Genomic DNA, 17,824 nt, shown 5'->3' on the forward strand with positions numbered 1-17,824 from the left:
TAGATTATTTCATTTTCTAACTAACTGGTCAAATTTTCATGTAAATTGTATTTATTTCTTGGTTAACAGGTGTATAACACTTTCCCATGGCTGGGCAAATGGTTTAGTAACAGGAAGCGAATCCAGAATTCTGTTATTGCCAATAAGAACCAGATGACAGAGTTGATCGGAGGTTTACAGGAGACTCTTAATCCGCAGATGTGCAGAGGCTTTGTGGACTCTTTTCTGGTCCGCAAGCAGAGTCTGGAGGTATGAACATATCACCTATCAGAATCAATATTATTGTTTATTGTTTGATTTTTAAAGATGATTAAATATCAAATAATAAATAGAATATTCTTAAAGGCAATGGGCCTCATTCAGCAATATCTTCCTAAGTCTTCCTTTTCTTAAATTTGTTCTTGAGAAAGGTCCTAAGAAAAGTCTACGTCAGATTCATGACATGTTCTTAAACCGCAGAATTGTTCGCACCTGTGTTCTTATAATGATGAATCCCATTGTCCTCGTAAATTGAAAGCGCATGCCAGGTGATCCTAATTAGCATAGGTAAACGCCCCGCCAATCCCCATAAAAGGGCATAAGACCGCAGGGCCGTGTGCACACAGAAATCACACACAGAAATTGAAAAGAAAAGTTGAGAGAAGTCAAGAATGCCCAAACAAAAGTCTAAAGAGGGTGGAGCACCGGACTCCAAACGTAAAAAAAACTTCAATAGTTCTGAAGTGGAGGTACTGCTGCAGGAAGTGAACACCAAACGAGCTGTCATATTTAGTAGCGTCAGTAGTGGATATAAAATAACAGAAAAAAAAGATGCATGGGATCCCAATTAACATAATTTATATTAATTGAAGTGTTAGTGTAGTGTTTATTTATTTTAAAAGACCATAATACTTTGTAAAATAATTATTAAAAAATATTATAAATGATAAAAATATTATTGTAATTTAAATCCTATAATATTATACAACTGTAGAATTGAAGGAAACGCAATAACCACTTATTTTGCACAAACATGTCAGCACTCAAATGTGCGTAAGTGTGCTCTTGAGTGTGCGTAGATTCTGTTCTTACCTAAGAACAAATCCCAAATAAGAAAACATTGGTGAATGTCAGAATCTTCATGAAAACTGCGTAAGTGGCTTTTAAGAAGAAATTTCTTCTTAAGAACGGTTGGTGAATGAGGCCCAATGCTAATTAGTACAATAAATGTAGTTTTGCTTATACAATAAAGGAGCATTAATTGCCCACCAATCAGGGCACAGTGACTATTATGCATATAAGAACTTAGCCTTCATATTAATTCATAGTTGTGCCATGCTTTCTCTACCCATTGAGCTACGCAGTACCTCAAATGTCAGTAATTTGAGGGGTTTGCATCAGATTTTAGATTTAATAACTAGGCTACAGATACATTGTTATGTACAGGAATCTGGGAATATGAACTCTCACTACCACAAAGAAAACCTTTTGATAACAGTTGGCAATCTATTCGCTGCTGGTACTGATACGACCGGAACTACACTGAGATGGGGACTTCTGCTTATGGCCAAGTATCCAAAGATACAAGGTAAGGAGCTGCAGACATTCAGTACACAGTTTATGTATATATGTCATGATATGACTAACTCAGGATGATTGAATCCCCTGATGATGAAGCTGACTTCAATATTCACGTGTGCTGTTGTGGTTTCACTTGATTTTGTGTACAAAATCAAATCAGTTTCTCACAAAACGCTTCATCATTAAGGAAGGGATTGTGGGAATGCGCGGATCTAGACTAATTCTGACCTCGTGAGCATGAAGGTATGAATCGTCCGGTATCCTCTCATTGGGTGCTGGTCTCCCCTCGATCTATACTTAAGGCTCCCCACAGATCAGACGGGAGACAGGAGAACGATTCGGGGCACTGATGGGAGGGGTCGTTGCCGGTGGCTCGCTCGGCTGGCTGTGGCCGAACCACCGAGAATTGGTGGAAAAGGCTGCTGACGACGGGACAGTGGAAAACACGGAGAGGATCGCTGCAATAAGAGAAGTAAACCAAGCAAATAGGAACGGACTTGGGAATTGCGCAATATTGTGTAAATGGGAAAACCTGGATCTGGATTATTATTGTTTGCTAATACTATGGCCTGGAGCCTTTGTTAAAGGAAATCCTCCGCATCACTGTTGTGCAAAGAAATTGCCGGCTTGTTCCTGGACTGGCGGAGGAGGGGAAGGCCTAAAGAAGAGAAAGAAGTGGAATGGGACCAAGGACTCCACCTGTACACCCCCATATGTTAAAATAAATGTTCCTCCTTTTTATACTAACTCCTGCCTCTGTCTTGGTCATTGTAGTTACTTCCCAACTGGTCACACTAATATTGAACCTGAGTCCTGGTGCTCATTCAAACCATCAGGTGGCGTTGTCATAACACATAATCTCAAGTGTATCTTTTACCTAGATGCACATAACACAGAGACAATGAAGAAACATAAACGCTAGTAAAAATTAAGTTTATTGAATCTGTTTTATGGCTTGCACTAAATCACTTTTGAACTGAAATTCCATCTGAACTAATCATGAACCAAGTTAGTCAATAGGGGGCAAAGATCACCACAATAAATATTTTACCTCGGATTTTCACAACTTTGTCAATTTCTTACCTTTCATCTCCCAGACCAGGTCCAGGAAGAGCTGAGCAGGGTGATAGGAAGTCGTCAGGTCCGGGTGGAGGACAGGAAGAACCTGCCCTACACTGATGCTGTCATCCATGAGATCCAGAGACTGGCCAACATTGTCCCCATGTCCCTTCCTCACAAAACCAGCCAAGATGTCACCTTTCAGGGTTACTTCATTAAGAAGGTCATACTGAATATAACACCCATCTTCATGTTCAAGAAAAAATTATAACAAGAATGCAGAACACAGCAATTAATTCTGGGATCCCTGAAAAGTTAAAATATATTTTGAAATGATATTGCAGAATACTACTGTCCACCTTATAGAAAACTGTTTTTCTTCATTGACTACAGGGCCCAGTATTTCAAACGTGATCTGACAGGATTATCCTGGTCGGATTGGATTAAATCTAGATCTGATCTGAAAACTGGGTATTTCAACACAGATCAGGAGAATCCTGATCCTGAAGATCAGGGTTTCAGCTCTGGTAATCCAATCCTCCCTTGAATCCAGATAAAAGGCTGATTTGGGTATTTCAAAAGTTAAATCAGATATCTGGATCAACTTGATACCAAAATTTCAGGATCATTTGAATCCCACCTCAGAGGTGGATTTGACTTGGACTGACAAACTCTCAGCTCATACTTCTCCTAGATATTGTTACTCAAGATGTTCGTTACACTTAAGTGTTAGTGTTGTACTTCTAACAAATAATTTAAGTAATATCAAAAAATTTAAAGCATAGTAAAAATTTTGACCACACTGTAAAACTGCTGTAAATAAAATTACAATTATTTCTCAAATTCTAGTTCACCAAACATTGTAACTTGCATGTACCAAAACAGAGAAAGACAAAGGGATGCAGGGTCCAAACAAAGTTTTATTCCAACAAAGACATGTCAAATAATGTGACCACTAACTAAAACAGGACCATGCTATTTCAAATGTCAAGCTGTTTCTCTAACAGCTTGATTTTCAATTCTGTCTCTTTTTGCTGAAGCAGCGTCAGCTTAATTTGCTCTTTGGCCAGTTCAGTCTGTTTGATTGCCCTTTCTGTCTCCATTTTGAGGAGCCTCTCATAGGCTTCCTCATCACCGGCATGCCTCTTCCGTCGCCGTCGCTCTGGCTCTGGCTCTGGCTCTGGCCCCCGTGCCTGATGTGGTAGATAGATAAGTTTATTGGTCACTTGCAAAGCTAAAACCAAGGTTTAATGATAGCCCGCTAGCTGCTTAACACACAAGTCAATGGAGCCGCGTTAGCTCCCGTTAGCACGGCCGCGTCTCAATTAGAGATCGCCACGGCCTGCTTTTAATAAGGTGACAATTCAAATAGTTGGCTTGCATGATGTGTTGGTTGCCGTTCGTATGGTATTAAAACCGCTACACAATAGACGACGGTTAACTTACACTTTTGACGTGAAAGTCGGCTCTGTGCTACTCCTTTCATGAAGTAGTCCGCCATGTTTCAGATCCCGGAGGCGGAGACTTGAGATTGGGAAATCCGTATCCGGCCAGGTAGGGATCACAGTGATCCACCCTGCCTGTGTTTTGAAATACTCAGATAAAGTCAGCAGGATCACCGTGATCCATGACTGAGAAAAGGAGGATTTCATTATCCGGATTATTCTGATCCAGATTACAAGTTTTGAAATACTGGGCCCAGGGGACCACAGTGTATCCTCTCTTGATATCTGTCCTGTATGATGAGACTGAATGGGAGAGCCCACACACCTTTAATTCCGCCCATTTCCTGGACAAGGATGGGAAGTTTGTCAAGAGAGATGCCTTTATGCCTTTTTCTGCAGGTTAGCTAGCTCAGGTATCATTTCTTAATAATAATAATAATAATAATAATACATGACATTTATATAGCGCTTTTCTCGGTGCTCAAAGACGCTTTACAAACACAGGATAAAACTATTTTAATAGAGATATACAGTATATAAAAGATAGAAATACATGAGAAAAGGACGTATACATAGGGAGGAACGGGGGAGAGGGGAGGAGAAGAAGATTAGAGGTCAAAAGCAAGAGTGAATAGGTGGGTTTTGAGGGCTTTTTTGAAAGATGACAGAGTGTTGGCCTTTCGGATGTGGCTGGGGAGGGCGTTCCAGAGGGAGGGGGCGGCTGCAGCGAAGGCCCTGTCACCCCAGGTCCGGTGCTTTGTCCTGATGGTTAGGAGTAGGTTAGCGTCTGCGGACCTGAGGTGACGGGTAGGGGTGTGGCGGTGGAGGAGGTCAGAGAGGTAGGGGGGGGCCAGGTTGTTGATGGCTTTGAAGGTGGTGAGTAATATTCTTGTCAATATCAATTTATTTGCAGATGACCTGAAGCTATTCCTTGTTCTCTCACAGGTCGCAGAGTTTGTCTCGGGGAGAGTCTGGCCAGGATGGAGCTCTTCCTCTTCTTCACCTCTCTCCTCCAGCACTTTCGTTTCACTCCTCCACCTGGAGTTACAGAGGATAAACTGGATCTGACACCAGCTGTGGGTTTCACCCTCTACCCTTCAGTCCATAAACTGTGTGCTGTCTGTTGTGTATGAGCAGTAGGTTTTTAAAATGTTACTTTGGCCAGTGTCACGCATGCAACTTTTTTATGTAACTGAGTTGGTTCTAATTAGCACAGTGTAATACTCTATGCTTTGTGCAACACTGCTGGACACTATTTACCTTTTTGCAACTAGTTTATTCAACAACTATTTTAATTACATTGTTGCCCCTCCAGAGCACACCTTTTGTTTTATGAATTGTTAATTTTGCTAGCCTGTAATAATTACATTAATAAGAACTTCTAAGTTAGTATTTTTCATAAGAACACTATAAATTACATAATTTTTGGTGACATTTAAAACAAAACACCTCTAGCCCAAAATGCATTAGTAATTGTACATGAAAAAAATAACTAAATTTTTTCAAAATGTAGATTCACAAACTGTACATAAAGTTTGACAATATTTATTGCATATTTAATAATAAACATTATCATTACATTGTTTTTAAAACAACTTTTATAGAGGTGCGTTTTTAATAACTATTTCCCCTCTAGAGTTGCATGATTTATATTATTTCCCCTCCATACTTCCGGTACTCTGCACATGCATTGTCTAAAACTGCTGGCCTAAAACTGCTGGTCCAAATCTGTGGTTGTTCTCCACGGCTGCAGCTCGTTGATATTGGAGCTACTTTTACAAAAAATGAAAAGCTACTGAATGGCCCGGGAGGAGCTTCGTTTCGGAGCGGAATTTGACAACACGCTTTTGAAAAGAGGTGAAAACAGCAACACAGCTGGCCCACGTGTGTGGATATTGGTTTATATCATTATGTCTCAATGAAATTTCCACATAACCCACATTTGTTTCAAGATTGATTATAAGGTCTGATATCGCTTTTTGCAGGTTGCTGTGGAGACCTCTATTGGTAGTAACTGGAAGTAATCTGGGCTGGATATTCATGCTCATGGTTTCTATTCTCCCCATCAGTGATAGAGGGAGAGCCATCCATCTTGGCAGATCTGCTTTCACTTAATTTATAAATCTTCCATAATTTCACCCAATTAGAATTCAGAATGGAGAACTTCACTTGTAGTTGAGTAACATTTGGCAAACGGTATCCATTGATTGTGTGAGACAATCAGACAAAGCCAACTTGTGGCAAAGTGTAGTGAACAGGTTGGAACAGCCTGTAAAGTTGATCATATGCAGGTCAAAGATCATTCTGGTTAAAGGAATAGTTCACCCAAAAATGAAAATTCAGTCATTATCTACTCACCCCCATGCCGATGGAAAGTCGGGTGAAGTTTCTTAGTCCACAAAACAGTCCTGGAGCTTCACAGCAAAACAGCGTTGCAGCATTCTCCTAAACAACTGAAGTTGCTGGGGACTTGTCTTAAAATGTAAAAAAACAACCAAAAAAAACCCAGAAAAAGGCTCCATACAGCTCGTCCGGCGTAATCCAAGTCTCCGGAAACCCCGAGATGCCAAGTTGACTTGAAAAGACGTAATTTACCCCCTTTTTTTAGCCAAAATCTTCACTGTAGCCGCTGAGCTCAAAGCCGCATTCATGTTAGCGCGCACCTCGTTTGAAGTGGGTGCACGAGCTCGAAGACGCGTACATACACCGCTAGACGAGATCAACAAGAACTCGCGATCTCTCCATACCTCCGTGTTTACACTGCTACCCAGAAGCTAGCGTCACACACAACAGAGAGAGCTCTGCTGAAGTTGCAGCAACAAGCGCCTCTGTCGGATCTAACATTACATTTTCGGTCTTTGATCTGTTACCTAACCATTGTAGCTTCTTTGCACTACTATAAAAAAACACTATAAAAAAAAAAAGATTGATCAAGGGTCACAAAATGCTAACAGTACAGAAATTAGCATTAGCCTTGGTTAGCCAGTTAGCATTTTGTGACCCTTGATCACAGTTGCGCAGTCGTCTGACAACAGAAACAGAAAGATATGTTGTTTTACATATCGGCGCTATTGAAAGAAGCAAATCCAGAATTCTGTTACTGCCAGTAAGAACCAGGGCCCAGTATTTCAAACGTGATCTGACAGGATTATCCTGGTCGGATTGGATTAAATCTAGATCTGATCTGAAAACTGGGTATTTCAACACAGATCAGGAGAATCCTGATCCTGAAGATCAGGGTTTCAGCTCTGGTAATCCAATCCTCCCTTGAATCCAGATAAAAGGCTGATTTGGGTATTTCAAAAGTTAAGTCAGATATCTGGATCAACTTGATACCAAAATTTCAGGATCATTTGAATCCCACCTCAGAGGTGGATTTGACTTGGACTGACAAACTCTCAGCTCATACTTCTCCTAGATATTGTTACTCAAGATGTTCGTTACACTTAAGTGTTAGTGTTGTACTTCTAACAAGTAATTTAAGTAATATCCAAAAATTTAAAGCATAGTAAAAATTTTGACCACACTGTAAAACTGCTGTAAATAAAATTACAATTATTTCTCAAATTCTAGTTCACCAAACATTGTAACTTGCATGTACCAAAACAGAGAAAGACAAAGGGATGCAGGGTCCAAACAAAGTTTTATTCCAACAAAGACATGATATCATCACCAGCATTAGGCTACTGTAGCATTCTGAACCTTCTGAACAAACCTTGTAGTTAATACTCAAACTGTGTTGCGTTGTGTTTTCTAAGCACTGAGCAGGTCGGTACACAATGCAGCCTGCTTATACTGTAAATCTGCCGTGTTGCAAATGACGTGACGCTAATGATAGCCGCTAATGATAGCCCGCTAGCTGCTTAACACACAAGTCAATGGAGCCGCGTTAGCTCCCGTTAGCACGGCCGCGTCTCAATTAGAGATCGCCACGGCCTGCTTTTAATAAGGTGACAATTCAAATAGTTGGCTTGCATGATGTGTTGGTTGCCGTTCGTATGGTATTAAAACCGCTACACAATAGACGACGGTTAACTTACACTTTTGACGTGAAAGTCGGCTCTGTGCTACTCCTTTCATGAAGTAGTCCGCCATGTTTCAGATCCCGGAGGCGGAGACTTGAGATTGGGAAATCCGTATCCGGCCAGGTAGGGATCACAGTGATCCACCCTGCCTGTGTTTTGAAATACTCAGATAAAGTCAGCAGGATCACCGTGATCCATGACTGAGAAAAGGAGGATTTCATTATCCGGATCATTCTGATCCAGATTACAAGTTTTGAAATACTGGGCCCAGATGATAGAGTTGATCGGAGGTTTACAAGAGACTCTTAATCCACAGATGTGCAGAGGCTTTGTGGACTCTTTTCTGGTCTGGAGGTATGAACATATCACCTCAGAACCTTTATCAGATTTTAGATTATGGTTTGTTGTTTCAATTATAAATCGAATTTTTTAAGACAATGTTGTATGTAATTTTAATAACTGTACTGGTACATTTTAGCGGGAATCTGGGAATATGAACACTCACCACCACAAAGAAAACCTTTTGACAGCAGTACTTTGGCCAAGTATCCAAACATACAGGGGAAGGAGCTGCAGACATAGAGTACACAGCTTATGTACATTAACAAAGCATCTCCAGTGTATCTTTTACCTAGATACACATAACACAGAGACAATAAAGTTTATTGCACCAGTTTTATAGCTTACCCTATGTCATTTTTGAACTGAAATGCCATCTGAACTAATCATGAACCAAGTTAGTCAATGGGAGGCAAAGGTCACCACAATAAATGTTTTACCTTAGGTTTTCACAGCCATGTCAATTTCTCACCTTTCATCTCCCAGACCAGGTCCAGGAGGAGCTGAGCAGGGTGACAGGAAGTTGTCAGGTCCGGGTGGAGGACAGGAAGAACCTGCCCTACACGTATGCTGTCATCCATGAGACTCAGAGACTGGCCAACATTGTCCCCATGTCCCTTCCCCACAAAACCAGCCAAGATGTCACCTTTCAGGATTACTTCATTAAGAAGGTCAGACTGAATAAAACACCCATCTTCATGTAAAAAAAAAAATTATAACAAGAATGCAGAATACAACGATTCCTGAAAAGTTAAAATATATTTTGAAATGACATTGTCCACCATATAGAATACTTTATTTTGACTTAAATTCTGCATTGTCTACAGGGGACCACAGTGTATCCTCTCTTGACATGCGTCCTGTATGATGAGACTGAATGGGAGAGCCCACGCGCCTTTAATTCCGCCCATTTCCTGGACAAGGATAGGAAGTTTGTCAAGAGAGATGCCTTCATGCCTTTATCTGCAGGTTAGCTAGCTCAGGTATCATTTCTCGTCAATATCAATTGGGTTAGGCCAGGATGGAGCTGTTTCTTTTCTTAACCTCTCTCCTCCAGCACTTTCGTTTCACTCCTCCACCTGGAGTTACAGAGGATGAACAGGATCTGACACCAGCTGTTGGTCTCACACTCAACCCTTCAGCCCATAAACTGTGTGCTGTCTGTCGCGTATGAGGAGAAGGGCTTTAAAATGTTACTTTGGCCAGTGTCACACATGTAACTTTTTCATGCAATTTGGTTACTTGCCACTGAGTTGGTTCTAATTTGCACAGTGTAATACGGCAAAAGTATGTGGACACCCTGTCTAATTAGGAGCAAAGTGGTAGGCCGCACAAGCTCACCAGGACTGCTAAGTGCTGAAACGCATACAAATAGTCTGTCCGAGGTTGCAACACTCGCTACAGTGTTAAACTGCCTGAAAGTAACGTCAGCATAAGAGCAGTTCTTATGCTGACATTACTTCCAGAGGGAGCTGGAGCTTCATGAAATGGGTTTCCATGGCCAAATAGCCACACTCAAGCGTAAGATCACTATGCCTAATGCCAAACGTGGGCTGAGTGATGTCAAGCTCACCGCCATTGTACTCTGGAGCAGTGGAAATACGCGTTCTCTGGAGTGATGAATCATAAGATAAGATAAGATAGTGTCGTGAGTAGGCCTATCTTATTAAGGTACTAAACCACTCCAGCTGACACCAAGTTCTTTTGATCCCCCAGTTGATAAACACAGCAGGCGGAAATCAGGTAAAACATATCCTTTATTACAATTCAATTCATTAAAACACACAGACACACATGTACAGCTGCGTAGAATGTACAACTGTGTAGAAAACGGAGAGCTGTTTATCAAATGGAAGACATTTGTCCAAAGGCAGCACCACACCAGTACACATCAGAGAATGACTCTTATTTCATCTATACTTATTTCATCTACTCTTATACTGTGTGACACAGTCCATGCACTTTGCACTGAAACACGGGGAGCACATTGAACATTATGCACGGGACTACATGGCCAAACCAGCCTAAAACATTGTTCTAATCACGTTGTTTTTATTTGATTATATTTTGTATCTAGGCTTTATAATGTGAATACACTATTATTGCACTTTTTCATTTAGATCATATTTTATTGTACTAAGTCTCTTCACCACCTTGGCCCCCTTCAGTACGTTGCTAGGTTACAGCTGTTACAACACTGAACATAAAAGCTTGAGTCTGCTCTGAGACACATTTCCATTAAAAACCTTTATTTTGCACATAAAAAAACAAATAAAGCATAAAAACCTAGCCAGTGCTGGTTTCTATTATTGCATTATTGCTAAATTAGCTTTAATCTATATTCATAAAACGTTTATATCATTCCGCTTTTATTTTAAAGGCTAAACCAGAAGTCTTGGGTTTAGTTATCCTTGTTAGCTCAACACTAGGACGCGGGACTTTGAAATCCGAACTGCGATCTGACCACAGAGCTCGCATTGCAGTGTCAGGTGTGGACGCAGCTCAAATCCGGCCTGTTGTGATCGGATGTTTGAATCATAAAGATTCCTATGTATCTTTATGATCCTATCACATATTTTTGTGTCCCGACTTCTGCAAAGGCAGTGTTTTTCAACAACTAAACCCTTATATTCTGATTTTATTAGACAGGACCGACTTACGGTCGGAAGATGATGACTGGCTACCTAGCCAGCAAAGGCATCCATGCCTCTGAACACGGAGTTGGAGCTGCACTGCATGCTGTTCAGCCTCCATACCATGAGGAACGTCGCCAAGTATGTTTGCACATAAACACCTTAATTGTCTCAAACTTTGAATTAAAAAGTAAATTGCAATATCCTGGGGTCTAGTCTAGCCTGGAATCCAGACTGAAGCTCCGTTCGATATATTATACTCCACATTTCAGTCTGGCCTTGCTTGAGCTTATCTGTTTGTGCCAGAACACCAGGTGTCCGGGCCAATCAGCTTCCTTTGAGGAACTAGGGGAGTGGTTTAGGTGATGGCGACAGCAATAAGCACAGAATTTGAAAAGCAATAAGTTGGTCTGATTGGTTGAAGTTAGGTTAGTGATAGAGATGGTTGATCTAATCACCTGCAAAGGTTTTTTTTTCAACGAACATTGATGCCACCCCTTTTACAATTGATTTGTATGATAGAGATTCCAGACCGAAAGCACTGATACAAATGTCAGAAAGTATAAACCAGTGCGATCAGACTGGATTAGGCTAGGTCTAGTCTGACCTTTGTGTAGTGACGTTACTTTAGTGTAGACCAAGGTTTTTCTACTCTGACAATGCCACCTTCTGTTTATTGAGCGGAAGAAGCTCGACCTGATTACCGGTAGGTTAGTTACTTTGGTTCTTACAAAATCACCAAGTGAGGCATGAATCATATAAAAATAAAATACATTTTAATACAGAAATATAGTGTACAAGTTGATCTTTAAAAACACAAGAATACAATAATCCTTCCTGTTCGGCCAGCCACCCGGTACCGTCTCCGCCCTGAGACCCTCGGGGTGCCTGAGCGGGCTTCCACGCTCCGCCGCAGCCCCAGACGAAGCGCCTGATAAGAGCAAAGGGGAGAAGAGACAGCACCGCAAGCCAGCATGCAAAGCCAAATCACTCTAAATGAGGAAACACGCAGTTCCTTTACCACTACAAACCAAACCATGTGCACAATTATCTTATCACTATATCACCTGAGGTGGGAAATGAGTTTCCCTTCCTCCACTAGCACCCCATGCCGGTAGCTGCAGCGGAGATGGGAGCCACCACCCAGGGCCAGGACGCGCCGGCCCAGCTGCGTGTCGGTAGCCGGCTAAAGAGGAGCACACTGACAAAATGTTAAGACATCGAAACTGGCACTGCTACATATGACGATGTCTTGGATGGCACGGTTATCAATACTGGCCAATTACTCCACAGCAAACAGCGTAAACGAAATACTATTTCAAATAAAAGAAAAACCCTATAGGAAACAGTGGCTGATAGCCCCGCACTCTCCTATTCATCTGCCCGTCTGGACTGAAAAGAAAACAAAAGCAACATTACAATTAAAAATGTTTAACATAAGATAAATAAAAAAAAGAAACACCCAGAACACATACTTGCTGAATGCCACGCTTGTGCCAACTGGGTCAATCTCTCTGATTCCCTTCCTACAATCCTGCGGGCGTAAAGAGAGAACTTAAAACACAACCACACATGACGGACAGTATTAACATAAAACCATCGGGGCATACCCGGTACAAGAATGGAGCAATGCCCAGCCTGGATCCACTAGCGCTCAGCCGCAACAGAGTCCCTGGCGTGCCCTGTATGAAAGAAATGCACAGCATAAAATGCCAGCCCAACAGGTAAGCTTCTCCTTCCCCGTCTGTGGTACTAATCAAACCTCCCTCATTTCTCCCTCCACACGTGAAGTGTTGATTGCGCAACCTCGTGAGAATGTCAGGAATGTACATTGACTAGGGGAGCCAAGTGGACCTCTACTGGTTGGGCTAGGGCACCACATTTGTCAATTGACCTATCCACAGACTGCTTGGTTGCTTGGATACATTGGTTAAAAAAAGGTCATTCCCTTCCTCCCTCACGTCTTTTCCAGTCTATGTCAGTGCTGTCCAATAAAGCAGTACAATATCTTAAAAGGCTGTGTGCCATTAGCTAATTTTTTTGACATCCAAAAGTCTAGCTAATCACATGACCTCTTCTTAAAAACAATATCCATTGGGTGCCCCGGTGGCTCACCGAGTAGAGCGCGTACCATAAGGCTCAGTCCTTCCCGCAGCAACCCGGGTTCGAATTCCGCAATCCTTTGCTGCATGTCCTCCCCTCGCTCTCTCTCCCATACCTTCCTTTGTCTCTCTCATTATATCTGTCCAATAAAGCATAAAAAATGCCAAAAACAATATCCATCAACCCATTTCTCTCTTGTAAGTCTAATAGCCCTTTTAATTACAGTGGAACCACAACCATATAAGTCTTCAATTCTCATACATCTGTCTCATCTATCCTAGGGATATCTGTTACGGCCGTAGTGTGGGGGTGTGTGTGTTTCCTGTGTTTACCTGTGTCTCTTCAAATCTCCGCCCTTCCCCCCCCCCTCCTACCGTTGCAGTGATTGTAAGTGAGCAAAGGTGTGCTCACTTACTAATCAGGGCCTGGAGTATAAAGGGCCAAGGAACCAGAGAGACAGGGCCAGTTGGCCATTTGGCAGCTTCCGAGCTGTGTGGTTTGTATTAACAATACTTGAGTTGTGGTGTACCGGGGTTGGTAAAAAGTTGTCTCCTTTCTAGAGGGAGGGTGTCTGTTAGTGTTGTGTTTGTGTTACTCTTAATTTAGTTTAACTGTGTATTATCTATCGCCCTCTTTATGTTCAGGGAAGGTAGCTTTAAGTTGGCGGTTTGAGCCTTTTGTAACCTTTTATTTTGAGTTGTTAATAAATCCTTGGTTTGTTTATATATTTCTGTTCTCCTGACTCCTTTGTCCCCTGGTTAATTTCATGTGTTACTTCCCTCATCCCCTGGATAACTTTGGGAACGTAACAATATCCATAACGTTTATTTAAACGTAACGCTCGATGTTACAGTCACTGCCCTTGCCGTTCAGAATAGCAGAGAACATCCCAATCGAGTGAAGGGGTTTGTGGAAACTGGTTCCTAATTATAGTGATCCAACATTTGCCTCGCATTTCAGGATGACAAGGCAAACATTTAAGGTGAAGGATAATCCACTTCTTACTTTCGAGACTGTGTTACGATCTATATGAGCTAATTATTTTATTATGAGTGTTAGGCCTATCATTATTGCTGATCACTGTTGTTGTGATATATTGTAATATTTACCATTATATATTTAGAGGAGCCCGTTGCACACCGTTTCACACCGTTTCACAGGAAACATGACGTTCAACCCGGAAACCGTAGCAAAACGGTGCACACCGTTTTCAGATTGAACGTGCCCCAGGTCTTTCCGATGGGAGTAGGACGTCGCAACGAGAGCAGCACATTGGTATGAGAAGCCGCCTAGGCCAAAATTGAATACTCCACTTGCACATACATAAATACCGGTACTAAACACTTGCACATACATATATACATGCATATATACATACATACAGGCATGCACACACATACATACACATGTTAGTATCTATGTACATGAGTGTGAGAATGTATGTGTGTGCATAAGTATGTGTGTGTGTGGTTGAGTATGTATATATGTGTGTGCATGTATGTGTGTGGTTCGCAGCTTCTGACTGGAATTTTCCAGTCCACCTTAAAAGTGGCATAACGCCTGTAGATGGCGTTGTTCAGTCATTTTCAAGCTAATTCATGAACTGAAAAACGTAACAAATAGGGTGAAGATGAAATGAGAATGAATCATAGAATGAAATTATCTTTAATTGATTTACAATCCGGGATTTTGATAATTTTAACTGTAGCATTTTTTTCTTATTGCCCTTACTCATGGTAAACTGATTTTCAGTCTTATAATAGTAGATTCAGATAATAGTAGATGGACTCCAGTGGCAAATCTGAATCTACTATTATATTCTAAGTAAACCACCAACTGTTTGAGGAATGTAAGGGTGACAATGCTGTCAGAATCATCCTATAACCCCTAGTTAAACAAATAAAACACAGACATTAATACTGTAACGGGACTGGGATACCCATGTCACCCTTGTGCTAATGGCGTACCGGTCTGCTGAGGTCAAAACTCCAGCAACACTTGTAGTATATAGAACAACTTTATTGTTAGACCAACGCGTTTCGGCTTGTGGCCTTCATCAGGGTGCACAGGACTCCACCTCCTGCTCCCCAGGCTTTCTCATGCTGGGCAGGGAGAGCCGGACTCCGGATGATGGTGGGCAAACCGCCCGACGCCCCTGTGGATCCTCTGGGACCCGAATATGCCAGGAAGCTGCAGGACCACTTGGAGTCTGCTCACAAGTTCGCCAGAGACCAGCTACGGAGTGCAGGGACAAAACAGAAGAGGAACTACGATGTGCATGCCAGAGGACCCCACCGGGACCGGGGTGTGAGACAGAGGAACCCCAGACACTGCTCTGACCCCCCCCCCCATGCCCCCCCTAATGACTCGAATACCCCACCAAATGGCCCCCTGACCACCTGAGAGACTTTGTTTGCCCCCTTAGGGGCGAGGGACTTTGAGAAGGGGGGGTAGTGTAAGGGACTGAGTTCATGTTAGTGTTTAACTGTTATGAGTGTCACTGTTAAGAAACATACTGTATTTCCTCTAATATTGGCCCAGGCCTTTATTTACCTCAACTGCAAAGGGGACCAGGCCTTTATTGGAAGCAGGCTTATATTAGAGACAGGCCTTTATTTCTATTTGCTCATATTTTAGTATGAAGCCTCCTTGTTTTCTGATCTACTTCTGTTGGGGTTCGTTAGGTAGCTAGGTTGTTACTGCAATGCATTGCGATAATTACGGTAATCGACGGCGGCATGCTCCAGAGACTTCCACCAGGAGTTTACCGGTGTCCACCGTTGTTTTTAGCTGCGACCAGCAGCTCTATAGCTCACTCTGTCAGTCGGTCGGTCGGTTGGTTGGTTGGTTCGTCCACAAAAATTTCCCCACCCTTTGGCGGCCTATAGCCGCACAGTACGTGGTCGCAGCTATGGCGAATTCACGCTTGTTTCCTTTGTTTTTTTCCCCGGCTTGTATTTGGAGCCGGCCTTTATTTGTTCGTGTCGACCACGGCCCCGGCCATTATCGGAGACCCAGCTTTTAATTGACTACCGGCCACTATTAGAGGAAATACAGTAGTTCAGTTCAGATAGAGTGACTGTTGAGTTGAAGTACTGATATTTCCGAGTGTCAGTGAACATGTTGTTGTCAGATTAGACGCTGTGAAGCCTGTCATGTCAGCTACCTATGACAGTGAGCCGCGGGAGATAGCGCACCTGTGAGTGGGTGAGAGTAGGGGGGGAGGGTTTTTTTTTGTCTCCTAGTAGGAAGCAGTAGTTAGCCTTTTTGCGGGAGACTAACGGCCGAAATACATGGGACACGGACGCGGCGCAACACGTCTGCTGCCCGCAGCAGAGCGCGTCCATTATAGTCAACTGAAGCTGCTACACGGACCACGGCTATGCAGCCCTCAAACAGGTAAAAACTCCATAGAACTGTGTAAAAAAACAAGTAAAATCTGTTTAAAAATGATTAAAATAAATACTTCATTGTACCAGAGGCAATGTGACGCAGCAGAGCAACCTTGTGGGTGTTTTTACATTACACATTAAAATAAATCAATCAAATCAATGTGTATCCATGATCCTGTAGTTAAAACGATCTAGTTAATTAATTCAGTACCAGTTAATATAGCCTACACTTCCAAACCCTGCAAAACCAACTGCATTATCACTTGGCAAAACTCAATATGGACACAGTGAAGCCGATCATCTATATGGCACGCAACCACACACTACAAAGACGGAGTCTGTGTAGCAGGTAAAAAACCCCGCTCCGCCCCGCCTACGTGACGCGTCGCGTCCGTGTCCCATGTATTTCGGCCGTAAGGAGAGGCTAGTTCAGAGCTTACGGCGGGTTTCTTGCCCACAGTAGCCTGTGTTATTGTCCACAATAAAGTCGCAGCGAAACCAGCTAACACCACATCGTATGCTTATTGTGGGACGTCACAATACAGTTCCTTTGTTTTATTGTATGGACTTCCAAACATCTCATAAATGGTATGGTATGGTTCTACTTTATTAATCCCAATTTTCATGAAGTGGATATTTGTTGAAGTTCAGTATTGCAAGACTATATTATCCCAATATTGGTTAACTTTGTCCATAAACCTGTAACCCTTTAGCCTTTTTCAAATTGGGAAAAAGTAAGGTCTGACATGGCCCCTCTTTATGTCAGGGTGTAGTCTAATCTATTTTTCATTTCCCCCTGGTAGATAATTTTTGTGAATGCACAGTTACACAATACCACTAGCCTAGCCAGCCAGACCTCACAACCTATGGCTTTTTACTGGTCTGCATTCCCAACTTGAAAAGGTGTATGTGTCTGTGTACATGGGTAGTATGTGCCTCAGCTGGGGTCACTGACTCGGCAGTGGAGGACGGCTATTGAACTGTCCTTCATGCAGGAGATAGCGAGCGGTGTATGTGATCCTTTCGTGACTCCTCCCTGCTGCCCAGTAGATCACTGGACGTCGGGCCCTTGTCTCTGGCAGCTTTCATGCCTGGAGTCATGCGGCAGAGTCTTAGTAAAAGAAATCTAGTATCTAATAAAAGTAAATAAGTAAATAATAAACATAATAATAATAATGATAATAATAATAATAAGAAAACCCATAAAACCCATACTATGAGCATGGGCAGAGTCATGTCAAAATGCAGATTACGTGCATAGCCAGTTT

The 17,824-nt window shown here is 42.3% G+C and overlaps 1 protein-coding gene and 1 pseudogene across 1 annotated transcript; both read left to right on the forward strand.

Moving 5' to 3' along the window:
- Positions 1-69: 69 nt before the first annotated feature.
- On the forward strand, positions 70-5,523 carry LOC139644510 (cytochrome P450 2K3-like; the record flags this gene model as incomplete). The annotated part of the gene is made up of 5 exons (XM_071519884.1): positions 70-249; positions 1,426-1,567; positions 2,658-2,842; positions 4,361-4,463; positions 5,010-5,523. Coding segments are annotated over 5 exons (798 nt in total), but the record flags the coding sequence as incomplete, so codon positions are not given.
- Positions 5,524-8,859: 3,336 nt separating this feature from the next.
- On the forward strand, positions 8,860-9,602 carry LOC139644513 (cytochrome P450 2K1-like; annotated as a pseudogene).
- The last annotated feature ends 8,222 nt before the right edge of the window (positions 9,603-17,824 follow it).

Source organism: Centroberyx affinis, unplaced genomic scaffold (genome assembly GCF_046629955.1).
Source record: "Centroberyx affinis isolate AG114_WGS23_722 - 3 ecotype Tasmania unplaced genomic scaffold, CSIRO-AGI_Caff_v1 ptg000748l_1, whole genome shotgun sequence".
Classification (NCBI taxonomy): Eukaryota; Metazoa; Chordata; class Actinopteri; order Beryciformes; family Berycidae; genus Centroberyx; species Centroberyx affinis.